The sequence below is a fragment of the Penicillium verhagenii genome (assembly GCF_028828195.1).
Source record: "Penicillium verhagenii strain IBT 33310 chromosome Unknown utg000003l_segment0_segment0, whole genome shotgun sequence".
NCBI classification, from domain to species: domain Eukaryota; kingdom Fungi; phylum Ascomycota; class Eurotiomycetes; order Eurotiales; family Aspergillaceae; genus Penicillium; species Penicillium verhagenii.
In genome coordinates, this window is record NW_026643167.1 from 3,936,312 (window position 1) to 3,952,618 (window position 16,307).

Here is a 16,307-nt window from a genome sequence, read left to right on the forward strand (position 1 = left end):
CTTGATCCATGGCTTGAAACCTCCCCATTTGCGGCAGATTTTGTCCATCACGTCATGCGCTTGCGCCCGGATCGACTTCGGTTTCCTCCTAGTTCATTTCCGGAAATCAATGGCTGTGGAGTATCATTCTAAAATGACAGGGGTATCCAGCATAACCATAATTACCCTACCATAAGATTTCCTTAGCACCTCATCTCGTATGCCATCTAATACCCCATACCATCTGTACAAATCTTGGTCATCGCTTTGGCTCCTCTTTTTCTTTTTCTGCTTTTTTATTCCTTTTGGGATTTTACTCTTTTCTTTTTTTTTCTTTCCTCTCTGACTTTTCCTTGTTTCTTTAAATCTGGCTCGTCGCGCTCTTTCGCGATAAATCTAGGCAATCCTACTGATTTCTTGCATTCAACCATACCACGGGTCTTGTAAATTCCGGTTTACCTTTAAACATCCCGCGCCACTATTCCCGGTCCCTGAATCTCATCCCGCTCGCGACAACCATAAGAGAACCAAAAAAAAAGGAAAGAAAAACTATCCGCATCACGAACCGCCAAATTCCCAAAAGCACTTTCCCTACCAGCCCTCCCGTGCCCGGTCCAATCTTGTACATTGAAGCCAGCAACAGTTTTATGTATTCGAAGGTCATCGGTTCCGTTTCTTTCCACTCCACCGAGTATCGCCAAAAGCGGTTCGCCCGCTCTTTAAGATTAAAATGGCTGCGCCAAAAAACAACCCAGCCTTGGACCATCTCTCCGATAGCGACCATTCCCACGATTTAAGTGACAAACTTGACCATGATCCCAAGCTAAAGGATTTCGATCTCGAAGGTCAGGGTCGTCGTCTATCGCATGCCCATGTTGCCGTGGACTCGTCCTCAACTACCGAGAGTGTCGGACGCCAGATTGAGCTGGAAGCTGAAAATGCAATCCAGTACCGTACATGCAGTTGGCAGAAGGTAGGTTTGGAAAATTTCCCTTGCGCTTTACAGATCTATTAAATGTGGCGCATTTTGGCGGTTGCTGACTCGATTGGTTGGCATCTATAGACGGCTGCACTGCTCTTCTCCGAGTACATCTGTTTGGCCATGATGTCCTTTCCCTGGTCATACTCAGTCCTTGGTCTGGTGCCGGGTCTGATTTTGACTGTTTTCATTGCAGGTGTCGTTTTGTATACTTCTTTGACAATTTGGTAAGTCACCTGATACAGCCAAATATATCCCAAGTCGTATGAGAACATTTCATTGACACGTCTTTTTTTTTCTTCCAGGAAGTTTTGTCTTCGACACCCGGAAATCCGCGATGTTTGTGATATTGGCCAGTACCTATTCTGGGACTCAAAATGGGCGTGGTGGTTTACTGCGGTCATGTTCCTTCTGAACAACACGTTCATTCAGGGCTTGCATTGTGTGGTGGGATCCGAGTACCTCAACACCATCTCTAACGGCGGTGCCTGCACAGTCGTCTTCTCGCTCGTCGTGGCGATCATCTCCTTCTTCGTTTCTTTGCCGCGTACATTTAGCGCTCTTGCTCGATTGGCGACCCTTTCCGCCTTCTTCACATTCATCTCCGTTGTTTTGGCCATGATTTTCATCGGAATCGAAGGCCACCCGGCCGGCTACCCGAGCGCCGGTGAACCAGAAGTTCTCGCCATCCCGGCCAAGGGCACAACCTTTGTCAGTGGCATGAGTGCCTTCCTGAACATCAGCTATACTTTCATTGGTCAGATCACTCTGCCCAGTTTCATCGCCGAGATGAAGGAACCGCGTGACTTCTGGAAGTCCGTGACAGCCGTGACCATTGCCGAAGTCATTCTGTTTAGTTTGGTCGGATCCATCATCTACGCATACACAGGTTCGCAGTCAGCATACATGACATCGCCCGCCTTCGGTTCAATTTCAAACGAGGTCTACAAGAAGGTTTCCTTCTCGTTTATGATTCCGACTCTCATTTTCCTCGGTGTCCTATACGCTTCTGTCTCTGCTCGTTTCATTTTCTTCAACATCTTCGAGGGCACGCGCCACAAGACTCAAAATACCGTGGTGGGCTGGGCCTCTTGGGCTGGAATCTTGGCCGTGCTTTGGATCATGGCTTGGATTATTGCCGAAGTCATTCCGTTCTTCTCGGATCTGGAGTCGATCATGAGCTCCCTGTTTGATTCTTTCTTCGGTTTCATTTTCTGGGGAGTGGCCTACCTTCGCATGCGTAGGGCCGAGTACGGACCCAATTTCTATAAAACCCGAGGTATCCGCGGCTGGTTGGGTGCTATTTTCAACGTCAGCTTGATTTTCATGGGTCTTTACTTCTTGGGACCTGGTACTTATGTAAGTTCATGGAAATCACTGGACGCATGTCCATTTGCTAATATTAATATACAGGCCTCTGTTATGTCCGTGGTTATCAGCTACAGAGAAGGCACTGTTGGTGGTGTTTTCACTTGCGCCAGCAACGCCCTTTGAAATAGTGCTGCGGGGCAGGAATTCGCGTTGCATTATGTTATGTTTTTTTTTGGACAATTACTATTCTTTCTTTCCTTGCGATTTCATCACATCTCGGATCTTCACTGAATCCATCCGGGGCATGTCGCACCTCCGGAGGATGTTTGATGGCCACCTGACTGAGAGGCAGAAGGACCGCCTGCGCACATACTTGACTGAGGGGTCAATGGCTTGGAAATGGTGTTTTTGGGAGCTTATATCTATGACATCAAGTCGTATGGATACCAAGTGATTTTTGTATAATTTTGGAACGACTTGGAGGATGTTGGGCTTTTCATGCTCCTATATATACGTCATATCGCGCCAGCAGCCATTGCACATAACGGCGACCGAAATCCAACCGGACGACTGGCATCGGGTCCATAATTTTGGGCCCGATTAATGTTTTGCCATCGTCAGAGACATTCGCAGAATTCGTATTCTTAATTTTTTCTATCCATCAACTGCAAGTTGAGCACCAACCAATCTAGAATGCAAAATGCCCGTTTTAGGAAAACAGCTTATGCTGACTCATACAGCATAGACGCCGCCGGGCAGCGGCCACCCTATCTCCACGTGACTTTTCCGCTGTGCTTCTCCGACGGCGGAGTAAGTTCTTCAGTGACCCATTTCCTCCCTCTTCTTCTTTTCTTTCTTCTTATACATTCAATTTCTCTTAAGCTTAGCATTGAAGCAAAATGGCCAGTGTTCGTACTCTGAAGAAAGGCGCAGACCTCGTCGCTGCCAGAGCGGCGGCCTTCCAAGCACCCCGCGCTTCTATCGGCTCCACACTATTGCGGCGGGAGCTATCGTCCGCCTCGGTGCGGCCAGCAGCCCGTGTGCCCTGCACCCGGGTTGCCCTTCCTAAGGCAATTGGAAAGACTCAGACTCTGCGTTTTGCCTCAAGCTCAAGCGAGCCTCTGAGCAAGACCCAGCTCTATGCGTTGCACGAGGCCCATGGCGCCAAGATGGTGCCCTTTGCTGGGTTCGCCATGCCGCTCCAGTATACCGACCTGAGCCACGTCGAAAGCCACATGTGGACTCGTGAGAAGGCCAGCTTGTTCGATGTGAGCCATATGTAAGTTAGCAAGCTCTATTGATCTCAGTGGGGCTCAATTGATTCTAATGCTTCTTATTCATAGGGTGCAACACCACCTTAGCGGCCCAGGTGCTCTCGAGCTCCTCATGAAAATCACCCCTTCGTCTCTCGACAAGCTGGCTCCTAACACCTCTACCCTTTCTTGCCTGTTGGAAGAAGGCACCGGTGGTATCATTGACGACACTGTCATCACCCGCCGCGGCGAAGACACCTTCTACTTTGTTACCAACGCCGGCCGCCGCGCCGAGGACCTTGCTTTCTTGAAGACCGAGATCGACGCATACCGGTCCAAGAACGGTGCGGACAGCATCAAGTGGGATATCCTCGAAGACCGCGCCCTGGTTGCTCTGCAAGGACCCCTCGCCGCCAGTGTCCTCCAGCCCCTCATCAACTCCGCCAACGCCTCCGCCGCCGAGACCGACCTCAGCACCCTTTACTTCGGCAACTGCCGAGAGCTCCACCTCACCCTCCCCGACGGCTCTGCTACCCCCTCCCCCCTTCTGATCTCCCGTACCGGCTATACCGGTGAAGATGGTTTCGAGATCTCTATCCCCACCTCCGCTTCCGCCTCCCTCCCGGAGCAAGTCGTGAACCTCCTGCTCCAGGACAAGGATACCACCCGCCTCGCCGGTCTCGCGGCTCGTGACTCCCTCCGCCTGGAAGCCGGCATGTGCCTCTACGGCCATGATATCTCTACCGCACAGACTCCCCCCGCTGCTGCCCTCGGCTGGGTCGTTGGCCGTGAGCGCCGCGATGCCGCGACTGCTACTTTCAACGGTGCCTCTGCCATTCTGCCCCAGCTTGCTAGCCCCGCCAAGACCCTGAAGCAGCGCCGTGTTGGTCTCACCGTTGAGAAGGGCTCCCCTGCCCGCGAGGGTGCCATTGTTGTGGATCTTTCCGACCCTGCCAACCCCGTTGAGATTGGTGTTGTTACATCTGGTGTACCAAGCCCGTCCCTTGGTGGTGCGAACATCGCTATGGCCTATGTCCAGTCGGGCTTCCACAAGAAGGGCACTGAGGTTGGTGTTAAGGTCCGCAACAAGGTTCGCAAGGCCAGTGTTGTTGGTATGCCTTGGATCGAGAGCAAGTTCCACCGTCCCTCTTAAGCATGAGCGGGTGGGCTTTCGTCCAGTTTTTGTGATGTCACTTGGGAAATTTCCCAATTTGTTATGAATTTCGAACAAAGCGTGGTTAATGCGTATGGTTGCACTTGTACATAAGTCTTTTTTGGCAACCTTGTTTTTTTCTTTTTTCTATATATTTAACATTGACCGTGTTTCCAGCCTCAAGGCATCTACTTCAACAGTCTTAGATCATCAATTGATTCACCTCAGACCCTCCAGTGATCTCGCGTATTTCGCTCATGATTATTGTCAGCCCTACCCGTGTAAGATTTACCCCAAGCCTATCACAGGTAAGAAATTGCTCTGCAAAATAATCACAATCAAATGGCGTTCGGTTTCTTAAGGCTTGACTGCGCCTCTACGGCTGAAGGCGACGGCCCAAGCGATTTGTACGAGATGTGGCACCGTGGCTGTGCACCGATGCTCAGCTGGGCAAACTGTAAAATTCCCTTAAAATATTGTTGTTGACTAAAACAAAAAAATATAAAATAATTCTTCTCAATCCAAGCTTCTTCTTCACTATACAAATGGCGCGCTCGAAATCTCTGAGGGAGGCCTGTGCCCATCCAGACTCACTGTTTACGCTCCCACAAGATGATCTTCTACACATGATCTATCAAGATTTCACTAGCGATCTTGACCGCCTCAAACGAGCATATTCCATTCGCTCCTGTCAAGAAATCCCTATCACTACCAATTCACCTTCCTACATCCTGTACCAAGCAGACTATGACGAAGTGAACAGAACACTAGTGGGGTTCCTCGCCTTGCGCTGGATCCACTTAGGACAATACGACGAATTTGTCGGCTCCCAGCCCCCAGACGTCAGATTAGACAGACAATCATTTGAATGGATACGACAGTTTTACACCCAAGCCATCACAAATCCCGACGCGCTCTATGCCTTGATCACCTCTATCGTCATTAACGACCTGGGCAAGGACCCCCAACTGGCATCAGATTACCAGGAAGTGACAGGCATCGACATTACAGATCTGAATCACGATGCGATTCTTCTCAAAGCCTGCACCGTCGGGCTGGTCCAATCCCTGGATAAACTACCAGCTCATTACAAGGATGATCTCGTCCGCGGCATCGAGCTCGGCGCAACTTTTAATTTTGGACAGCTGGCCCAGGCGGAGAACGTCCCGGTCTGTCTATCAGGGCTGCTGGCAATGAAGTATAAACCAAGTTGCTTCCAGCTTCGTTTTATGGAGCAGCTTCTGGATATCTCGGGTGCGGCGGGCCATATGGATTCTACTTGTGCGAAGAAACTCATTCAGCCTATCTTTGATTCCTACCGGAATGTCTATGATGCGTGCCAGAGTGTTATTGGTGGTTTATCGGATCTTCGGGAAGGATATGACTTGGTTCTTTCGAGACGGGCGCGCTTTTTACATGGGATGGGATTCAGGTTGTTAAGTGTTGACGATGCGAACGATCGAGCGTTGATGCGGCTGTTTTGCATGGGGAATGTTACGACTCGTGATAGGGCGGAGGTGTTTCAGGATACGTGGGACTCCCTAGAGAAGTCTGTCAGAGATACGCTGGTTTATGCACTCAATCTTGATGGTGTGAGTGGTGAGCCTGCAGTTCAGCCGACTTATATGCCTGCTTTTCTTAGCCGGATTGGAGGCAAGTTACCGTTGGATTGCGCTTTACGATACCTTGCGCGCGTCATGACTTTGCAGGAGCTTTTTGATTCTTCAGTGCTTGTCATTGAACGGAGTCTATTATCCGTTATGAAACATTATGTTGAGAATGGAGAGTTTGATAGAGATCCTACTGTTTTAGAGGGCATTGATGTACCCGAAGCAGTGGTTTCGGTCACCATATAATGCAATGTCTGTACGTCAATTCATGATTTACGTATATTAATGATGGGTTAATGGGTCACATTTAAATATCAGAGAAGTTTGGAATTTTCAAATGTTAATCATTTTGAGATATGTTGTAATTCAAATTGGCATCAATTGAGCATAAAATTATCATTACAGTCTCGAGGGGGGTATAGCAGAGGAAGAGACTAATAAAACAGAAAAGAAAAACAACAGACTAAGAAACGGCAAACAGGAGAACTAAGAGTGTGACGGCACCTCGGTAACAACCCGCTGTACAACATGATCTTTCTGAGGCGGAGTAGGAGGAGGAAGTGACACCGAAGCAACCGAAGGAACAAAGAGCGAAGCCGCCTTCTCCTGTTGAGCAAATCTCAACCGAGTCCGACTCACCTCCCCCTGACTAGCCAAACTGACCTTCAACCAGTCATTAGGCGTAGCCTGATCCTCCAACGAACTGCGCATGCGCACCACACACTCCCGATACAAACAATTCTTATCAAACCGCCAACTGCACAAAAGCGCCCGCAACATACCACCTTCACGACCAGTAATAAGCGCCACAACCGGCGGCCTCTCAGCCGCAATAACCGAAACCGTCATGTCACCCGTATCAACAATAGTAAACAGGCGATGGGTGTCCGGGATCCCGTGGAGCTCCTTCAGCCTCTTCAGCTCCAGTTCCCAGTGGTCAGGACCAAGCGGGGACTCAATGCCCATGCGCAGTCTGGGATGGCGCAGACTCTGCGAGAAGACGGTAGCCGAAGGCGCGTACGAGAGCCGATCATTGAAGTTGCCGTACATGGACTTCTCGATATCCCGGAGCGTCATCGTGCCCTCGAAGCCGACCAGGTGGGCCGAAAGTCCAGAGGATCCGCCGCTGCAGAGCTGGCGCACGGCTCTGGGGCTGAACCAGGATATTATCCAGGCGATGCCGACGTAGAGCGCGATACCGTACATATATTTTGCGATGTCGAAGGTGCTGTTCTCGTCCACGCTTGCAAAGGCCAGGGAGATCACGGTCGCGAAGAGATTGAAGCCTGCGAGCAGGAACCAGGCGCCCAGCCATACGATGCCCTGCGAGATGTTTGCGCGGATGCTGGTGAAGTTCTGCACGTATTGCACTTCCGGGAAGCTCTTCCAGCGGATGGGGATGCCGCGGCACCGGTCCAGGATGATTGTTGGTGTGAACTTGTCGTTGCCGATTCCGACGACGTCGCATGATGGCTGGATATCCCAGAGATGAACGGAGTATTGGTCTTGGTCTGCGATGTTTTTGAGAGCGTCGTTGTTGGCTACGGCGTATCTGGCTTCGATGTTTGCGCTGGATTGGCCTGGGCTAGGCCGTGAATGGTTTGGCCACAGACTGACGAGCCGCTCGAGCAATTGGTTGCTGTCGTTTACCAGGGACAGGCGCGCAATTGCCTGGAAGGTATCGTCTTCCTCGTCTGGTGTGATGCGGTAGGACAAAAGACCCATTGCGGCATAGGCCATGCTGGTGGTTGTGTAGCCTTCGACATCGCCAGTCACTAGTTTCGCCATAGCCTGCACGGCAAAGGTGAACAACTGCAAATCGCTGAGCTTGGTTCTGTTCGTATAGTGGTCGATGAGGTGGCTGATTGCATCTTCGGGCCGCTCTCTGTTGCCTTCGGTGCTCGATACCGTCGAGATAGGCTCACACGGCTCCCAGAAGCTTCGGTACATATCTGTCAATGACACCTCTCGGGGGAAGATAGGGTCAGGCTGTACATCAGTGGATGGAGAAGCGTGCCATAGTGGCGTGATATAGTATCTGATCTTTTCGGCTGCGAGGAGAACCTCAGGCAGGGTCCAGACACGTTTTCCCCATGTCTTCTTTTGCTCCGGGTCCTCATTTGGCAGCATGATATACACCCGCTTCGCGCAGCGCACAGCATCGCAAATGGAGTTGATATCCCTCGCCTCGTCGGCCTTATTTTCGTGCGAGATACAGTCCACATCCACCCACAAAGCTTCCACACGTTCCTCATCCGGGGCTTTATGCTCGTTCTCTTTTGCCAGAATTTCTTCTCCGACCTTGTGGAAGAATGGTCTTAGCACATAGTCGCCGGCGCCATAGTTTCCGCGCGAGAAACTCAGGAAGATGTACGCCGGCAACATGCCTGTTTTCTCATTGCGAAGCTCCGATGTGTCTTTCGCCACCCACTCGCCATTCTCTTTGACCACCAGGCGGCGAGGGATCATGAGTCTGGAGAGATTTGACTGCGGTCGCGGATTGTTCGGCGACTGATCCAAGGGATTGATGGCGTGTTTGGGCCAGTCCCAGTGCACGTTATCGTATCCATCATACTTATCGGACGAGTCATCTTCGCTACTCCACGGTTGAGTGATGACATCGATGGATAGCAAGACCTGAATGATCCACGACAAGGTCATCGTGAAAAATATAGACAGGATATGATGCATGATGCGAACACATATCTCCGCAACCCGCTGTACTCCAGTCAGCTTCGGTGGCGCGGGTATATCTGGATCCTCGCTCGGATCAACATAGCCGGAATCGTATCGTGGGAGGTTAAACGGGTTCAGACAAAGCTCCGATAGTCGAATGATGAAGGGTGTGCGGCCGACAATTCGCGCATGACCCCAGTGCCTCGGTCGACTATCCTTCTGTGCCTCTCTTGTGGCCTGCACAACGAGCCGACGGGGGATCTCCTTCGTCGTACTATAGTATGTATCCAAGTCGGGGAATTTCTCGTGGTCGTCATCGCCGTTGGGGTTAAGGTATCGGCGCTTCTCAATGACGGGTTCTTCGTGCTCGAGCTCAAGCATGCGCTCGTTCAGCTGTTCAGGGCTAAGCTTGGGTGGACGCTGGAAGCGGACACCGGTCGACCAATGTCTATTTCCGTCATACTGCTTCTGAAGGTGCTTCTTCCATGCTTGGTGCTCCCGGGCATCCTTGTTGGAAGATTGAGCGGCGCCCATATTGGCGACAAATGCCTTATATTTTTTTTAATATGGTTAGAAATGCATGGAAGAAAACAAAGGTAAGTGCGCGTGGGCACTGTGGGGCTATTGTAGGTTCTTATTACTCTTGCAATAGTGGGTGTATGGCCTTGATCCACTGTCTCTATCTAGGAGGCTCAGCTTTGGGGGCCTCAAATCCCGAGGCCGGAGTCCAGGGGCCTTGACGAATTATAAAAAAAAGGGCTAGAACCGCCTTAGGTCTGTTATGAAACAAATCAATACATTAATAGTCAATCTGACCAATCCAGTACTGGTAAGCAAAAGACTTGGGCCCCTGATGTCGCTCAGACCCTTTTTCGCCCTCTATAGATAGACCCTGGACTAATTTAGTCGAATTTAGTTTAGATAATTCAGATAATTCACTGGCCCCGCTGTCTTGAATCTGAGTTTAGCGTACGTGACTCTTGTCTGACAAATCCATCTTGCATGATTTAGTTAACTAGCTCGTCTTTTGCAGAAATGTGTCTACGTACGTTCATAGCCTCCTTTCCAGGGCTGGACATTATCACGAGGACTAGAACAATGCTCTTTCGAGAGTTAGATATGACTACATCTGAGATTTATGACTACTAATTATCAATCTAATAAACGCGTTTAGTTCAAATCCCATCCCCAAGATCCCTCTTATTTCGTCAGCACTAGATTTAGTTACTAGTTATGGAGTACGTACTCCACTGTACTGAATTTGCGGCTGTGGAAAACATTTCGACCATGAACCTGTCTGAGCTGATCGAATCTCCACTAGGGGCTACCTTGAATCCCTCAAGATTCATTCACAGTGGTTTCAGAATCCAATATCATCCTATATAGGTCTCAATACGATGTCAAGCTTGGCCGCGCACGCTCAGGGACACCGAAACCAGTTTTATACGAGAAAAAAACAAACCTTAAACGGTTGAAGTGGCCCCCAAGTGAGAAAATTCCCAAGCCAACTAAGTCAGTCCAACACGAAATTCTCGACGGTCACAAGGATTGTCCAAACCACATGGGAACGACAAGATCAACGGCATCTTTGCTCCTTTAGAGTTAAGCGCTGACAGGACAGGCCAACGCGGACCCAAGGTTCTCCACGGCACGGCACGTCAATTTCCACTTCCCCCCACTCCGCAGCGCGATCTTTCCAACCGGCTTTCGCGCTTCCTCGCTTGGCTTTTACTAGTCTCTTCTTAAACAGGCCAGACCTCGTATAGCCTCCCAGCATCGTGGGTTGCTTTTGTCTTTTGACAAGCTCGGGCTCTCACCGTGCTGTTTGCCCCCTAAAAATGGGCACAAAGTAAGCAGCCACCACCGCGCTAGTGGAGAAATGGCCTGGGAAAAACAACCCCCCCATCAAAAAAGCGGCACAACCCTGAATGGGCAGAGAGTTTCGACGATCGCGGTATGGGCACCGTGCTGCATATCGAGGCTGCTGGGTTGCTGCACGTCCGCGGACACTATCCGTATGTATTTGCATTTCGGGCGTCGCATATGCGGGATGAATCCATGCCAGTAAATCTACGGAGTAAGCCGCAGCTGGGAACATGTACTCCCTGCGAGCTTGTTCCTGCGCCCAATTTCCCTTCCGCCCCCAACGCCAGTCCACATGGACCCTGTCGTTATTCAAGCCTCTGCCGCGCACCCCCGTAATCGCTTGCGCCGTAAAGACTTGCCGCATCTAGATATCTGTTTCTCCTTCCGTAATCCGTGGACCGTACCTGGTTCGTAGTCAGTTCTTTGAAAGCTCTGCGACAGTTCCTCAGGCCCCCAGGATGCAGAACATGAGAATTTGATGGTGCCACAAAAGCTGAGTCTAGTCAACGGATAAAATAAGCCTTCAGCCTTGCTCATCCGCACACAAAATCTGGAGCCTCAACACATACAATGTATCCCTGGCACCACGAGCTAAAGGACTGGGCCAAAGACACCGGATTACAAATCGATGCCTTGGGCCTCGTCACCCTCCTCGGCGCGGAGGAGATGGACCGCAGCATCGGAAGACTGATGCCAAGTGTGTACTTCGACTACCTACCCCTCCTCGGCGCCTTTGTCGTGGCGGGCGACCGATTCAAAGAGCGAAAGCTCGGCTACACCCTCTACAACATCAATGCGGGGATTGTCACTACCGAGCTATCGGGGTGGTTCTCGCGATGGCTTCGTGCGCAAGAGTTCCACAAGTGCCGCAGTATAGTCACCTGGGAGGTTGTTGATCGGCCGCCACGAAGGAAACTGTTTTTAGTCGGCATGTTTCTCATCAGTTTGCCTTTGCATGGCATCATTCTAGCCCTGACGGTCCTTGCGGCGGACTGGTGGGGGTTTGCGAACGTTATCGCCATGGTGATTTCGGTGTTTGTGCGTTGCGTGCAGGTCGCGGAGAACCAGGCCGGTATTGACCAGAATATCCGGGAAGCGGAGCAAGATGCGGATGAGAGGTTGGAAAAGTATGAGCGTGCAAAGGAGCTTGCGGAAACTCGGCAGATGGGAAATGCGCCCGGTGATATCAAGATGCCAACTCGTCCCAAGGATCGAGATCTGGTGAAGTTGCTTGTGGTGACGGAAGAATCCAAGGTCGTGACTTTGCTTGCGCCGGCCTTTCTGGTTAAGCCTGCTTTTACGGCCGCGCCTCATATACCCAATCCGGGATTCTACTTGTTTTGTCGGGTCGTTGGCTGGATTGCATTTGCCGTTCATGTTATCAGTATTGGCATGGCTGGGCTGTACACGCAGATTTGTACAGTTGTGTTGATCATCGCCGCAACGGTGCTCATGGCTTATAAGGTCGGCAGCGATGACTCCCAGCTGTTCAGTGCTATTCGGCGCAAGTTATTCCATGTTGACGAAGAAGAGAAGGACTTGAGCTGCTGGGTCACGTCAAAATTGAAAGCCACAATCTCCTCATACCCAGAGGAGTATACGAAGTGGGAACCCGCCGAGAAAGAAACCAGATCTTTGAAACAACAGGAAGCTCAAGTGAAAATTCTGTCGTGGCCGTGGAGTCAAAAAACAGGAACCGACTTGGAAAATGCAGCGCCTAACAAAAAGTCAAGGATTGTCGAACGACGACAGGATCTGTTTGCTTGGTTAGACTTGACGCCACAAGAAGACGAGCGCATGGTTGCTTGGCATATGATCCCTCACGATCCGGCTTGGAAGGATGTATATTTGGAAAAGAAAGAGATTCATCGTCGGAGAACAAGAACTTCTCAGGCAGCAAGCTCCACATAACCTTGGAACGGATAATGAATATGTACTAAAACGAGCGATGCATGGTTATACCTTAACGAAACAAAATGAAACAGCACTGGAAAATTCCCAAGCCACCATGGATGCGATTGGAGCTATAAAGTATAAGACCAATTTATGCAATATACAACCAATGTTATGAGGGCCAATTAGGAGAGACGACACCTAGGCACCATATCTGTCCACCCCGGTTTCTGAGATAAATCAATGTCCACGCGGTGAGCGGAGGCGAGCGTCAAAGTTGCCAGCATACTCTCCACTACTGCCAACGTCGCTCAAATGCCGTAGTCCACGCGCTTGCACACTCGAAGAGTGCGACAAAGAAGGCGGCAAATCCTCGGCCTTTGTACCCCAGGTGCTCTCATTACGACCCAAAGTGAGAACCAAATCTTGACCCTCGGTGAAGAAGTCATGATCAACCCAACTGCGCGTAAACGGCTGTCCGTTGAGAGTTGCAGATTGAATGAAGCCCGATCCACCGGTATCGTCGATGGAGTTGTAATCAGCCCAGTTGAAAACGCGGAGTGTAGCCGTTTTGCCCGTCAACGGCGAAGTGATGCTCACGGACTCAAAGAACGGAACAGTGAGCAGATACACGCTCTGTCCGGGGTTCGGGAACAGCCCCATCATCGACATCGCGACAAACGATCCCATTGCTCCAGAATCGTCATTTCCTGGAAGACCGCTGGGGGTTGGGGAGAAGTAATCTGGGATGTATGTACGGACTCGTGCGGTGGACTTTGCAGGACGACCTGCATAGTGGTATTGGAATACTGTCAGGAAAGCAGGCTCGTTGCCGATGTATGTGATGTTTTGATCGTGTAGGAAGTCGAGACGTTTGACGAAGCTTGAGGGTCCGCCGAGTAGGGAGATAAGCGCTGCCATGTCATGGGGTACGAAACTGTGCAACGTTAGTCGAGTCATCTTCAAGAGGGAAATTGTACACACAATTGGTACTCCCATACGCTTGACTCGAAAGTCTCGGCTCCTGTATTCTGGAGAGAGCATACGCTTCCAGTGTTGTCAATATTTGAGCATTTGAGTGGATCCTGGTAGCCCCAGGTCCCATTAAGATATTTCGGCTGGAAGAATCCAACAAATCCGGTGTTGGTCCTGTTGAGGTATGAAGTCTGATCCTTTTTGAATAGGTTCTGCCATGCTCCTGAACTCTTTTCGTATTTCTCTGCATCGGCTGTTTTGTTCATTCCACGGGCCATCTGGGCGATGGCATAGTCGTTATACGAATACTCAAGGGTGCGTGAGATGCTTCGAGTCATGGTTCCGAATCCCTCGTAATCGAAATCTTCAACTGGGATATAGTTCAACGATTTCCAGCTTTGCAGTCCACCACGACCTTCATTGGACCAGTCAAAGGGTTCTTCTTCCGCATCTCTCTGGACAGCAGTATATCCTTGATCCCAGTCAATGCCATCGGTAATGCCCTTTACATAAGCATCGACAAGGATATTATCAGCGTTTGAGCCTCCTTGTGTATATCCTGTAACAAAAAGTACATTAGCCGACATAGGAGCTTGGTGTCTGATAGTTTCATACCCTTGCAAAGTGACATGCGACAGTCAGGAAGCCACCCAAGATGACGCTGAGTATCAATCAGAGAGCGAACCATCTGAGCAAGTGTACTGGGATCGGTAATTGTGAGAAATGGAAATTGGGAGCGGAAAGAGTCCCATAGACTACTAGCGGTTAGCTATGATCATAGGAAAAGGAGAGTCGATACAAACCAATAAAACGAATCAAAGTATGGCTCTGAACTGGTCCAAAGCGGATTTTCCCCAGTATAGTTCTGGGGGCTCACCATAGTTCGGTAGATGCCACTATAGAAATTGGTGAGAACCGATGATTGGACGCCGTTTCGTGAAACCCGAATGGGTTTGAGTTTCTCGGTCCATTTATCGACAGCTGCCTGACGTGTAGACTCAAAATCGAAATCACTAATCTCAGACTCGGCACTGGAGCAAGCCTGGTCTGGGCTGATGAAGCTTACTCCGACGCGGGCCTGCACTGTGCCGTCGGACGGGGAATTAAAGCGAACGAAGCCACCACCCTACATCCATAACTTCATTTAGCTCATCCCGAGGTCAGGGATTAAGTTCGGAGATTATCACTTACCGGGAGAGGATAGCCATTGATACTCCGCGATATTGTCAAGTCATGAACATCGCTGCTAGCTCGCGCATCAACAAAAATACCACTATCCCGTAACTTGGAAGAACTCTTGAAATCGGCACAGAAATGAAGCGTATAAGTTCCGCTGCCAAAGCTGGGCAAGAATTTAGCACTTCCAGTCATGCGCCCGGTGGACTCGTCAACTGATATAGTTGCATTGTCTTGCCGCGAATCCGATAGGTCGGAAAGATCCAACAAAACCAACGGACTGGTAGCACCAGTGAAATTAAATCGAAAAAGAGTTGTATGTTGAGCAGCAGTCATATCAGCATGTAATCCAGACGCCAGCGAAATGGCGAAATAACCCGGGGTTGATTCAACAGATCCTGGCACGTACGGGGTAGCTCGGGACTTCTTCGGGAAGACACAGCCATCCACAGTATCATTTGCACACCCCGCATACGCAAAGAGAGGGAAATTTCCCAGCGAAGGACTGCCTCCAGTACCGGAGTCATGCATACTGGAAAAGCCCGTGACATTACTGCCATCATATGCAAATCCGCCCTGGTTGTTTTCCGAATTTGTATCGGCGACAGCCTTGGCCATCCCGTAAGGCAGGGTGGCACCAGGAAAGACATTGCCTGTTTTCCAAAGAGAACGATCAGTACGAATCTACTCATGTAGGTGCACATCCACGCGGCCCCATTTTTTTTTTCCGTTGGACCCTTACCCCCATTTGCCGTGCCGATCAGCGGGTCAATATATTGGAGCACATCGTAATCGTCCGGGACTGCTGGAAGCGCAGCAGCGTGAACTAGTGCGCAACTGCCGGTGAGAAAGAGCGACACAAGGACGCGACGCGACGGCATAGTGAATGCGTGAAAAAAGATTTCCGCGTGGATTCATTTTGGCAGCGAGATCGCTGGTATTTAGGCTCTCCCTTTGGCCCCTGTCGCGCGTCGTTCTTTCCTGGTATGCGGGCCCCCTGTCGATCAACCCCGCGTCGCTGGGTTGCATCGAGATTGTGTTATCTGCAACTGTTCCATGCGCTCTGGTCGCGTGTTATGGGTTAGTCTTGTTGTAGGCTGGTGGGATTGGCTATACATGGGTCTTGTGGGCGAAATTTGACTCGGGTTATCTATATGTCATGTCATGAGCCGTGCGTGCATGTTTAGACTCGGTCATTCGGACATTGATGGTCTCAGAAGGGTTACCGGATAATTAATCCTTGGAATTCTCGATAGGAACTTGAAAGTAGTAGTACATACTACTGGAGTAATATTGAGTCAAATTCCGATCAAGGGCCTAAAAAGAGGTCGGTAATTACTTCCGACGTTTGACATGAGATGCGGCAACTTTCTTAGTATATCCATAAATCCATAGATGAACACCGGATGCTTCTTCCAAACTTGCGGAAAATATGC

The 16,307-nt window shown here is 50.3% G+C and overlaps 6 protein-coding genes across 6 annotated transcripts; 4 read left to right on the top strand and 2 right to left on the bottom strand.

Annotated features, from left to right (window-relative positions):
* Positions 1-709: 709 nt before the first annotated feature.
* Positions 710-2,452, top strand: N7466_002827 (putative neutral amino acid permease; the record flags this gene model as incomplete). The annotated part of the gene is made up of 4 exons (XM_057162225.1): positions 710-952; positions 1,043-1,185; positions 1,264-2,317; positions 2,372-2,452. The coding sequence occupies 4 exons, from the start codon at positions 710-712 to the stop codon at positions 2,450-2,452; spliced, it is 1,521 nt and encodes a 506-aa protein (XP_057025510.1).
* A 716-nt stretch (positions 2,453-3,168) lies between these two features.
* N7466_002828 (glycine decarboxylase subunit T) lies at positions 3,169-4,675 on the top strand (the record flags this gene model as incomplete). Its single annotated transcript, XM_057162226.1, has 2 exons — positions 3,169-3,548; positions 3,613-4,675. The coding sequence occupies 2 exons, from the start codon at positions 3,169-3,171 to the stop codon at positions 4,673-4,675; spliced, it is 1,443 nt and encodes a 480-aa protein (XP_057025511.1).
* Positions 4,676-5,220: 545 nt separating this feature from the next.
* Positions 5,221-6,531, top strand: N7466_002829 (uncharacterized protein; the record flags this gene model as incomplete). The annotated part of the gene is made up of 1 exon (XM_057162227.1): positions 5,221-6,531. One exon carries the CDS (start codon positions 5,221-5,223, stop codon positions 6,529-6,531), a length of 1,311 nt encoding a protein of 436 aa, XP_057025512.1.
* A 240-nt stretch (positions 6,532-6,771) lies between these two features.
* N7466_002830 (uncharacterized protein) lies at positions 6,772-9,495 on the bottom strand (the record flags this gene model as incomplete). Its single annotated transcript, XM_057162228.1, has 1 exon — positions 6,772-9,495. One exon carries the CDS (start codon positions 9,493-9,495, stop codon positions 6,772-6,774), a length of 2,724 nt encoding a protein of 907 aa, XP_057025513.1.
* Positions 9,496-11,397: 1,902 nt separating this feature from the next.
* On the top strand, positions 11,398-12,738 carry N7466_002831 (uncharacterized protein; the record flags this gene model as incomplete). The annotated part of the gene is made up of 1 exon (XM_057162229.1): positions 11,398-12,738. The coding sequence occupies one exon, from the start codon at positions 11,398-11,400 to the stop codon at positions 12,736-12,738; it is 1,341 nt and encodes a 446-aa protein (XP_057025514.1).
* A 222-nt stretch (positions 12,739-12,960) lies between these two features.
* N7466_002832 (glycoside hydrolase family 92 protein) lies at positions 12,961-15,752 on the bottom strand (the record flags this gene model as incomplete). Its single annotated transcript, XM_057162230.1, has 6 exons — positions 12,961-13,657; positions 13,705-14,254; positions 14,311-14,450; positions 14,499-14,821; positions 14,887-15,524; positions 15,614-15,752. 6 exons carry the CDS (start codon positions 15,750-15,752, stop codon positions 12,961-12,963), a joined length of 2,487 nt encoding a protein of 828 aa, XP_057025515.1.
* Positions 15,753-16,307: the final 555 nt, after the last annotated feature.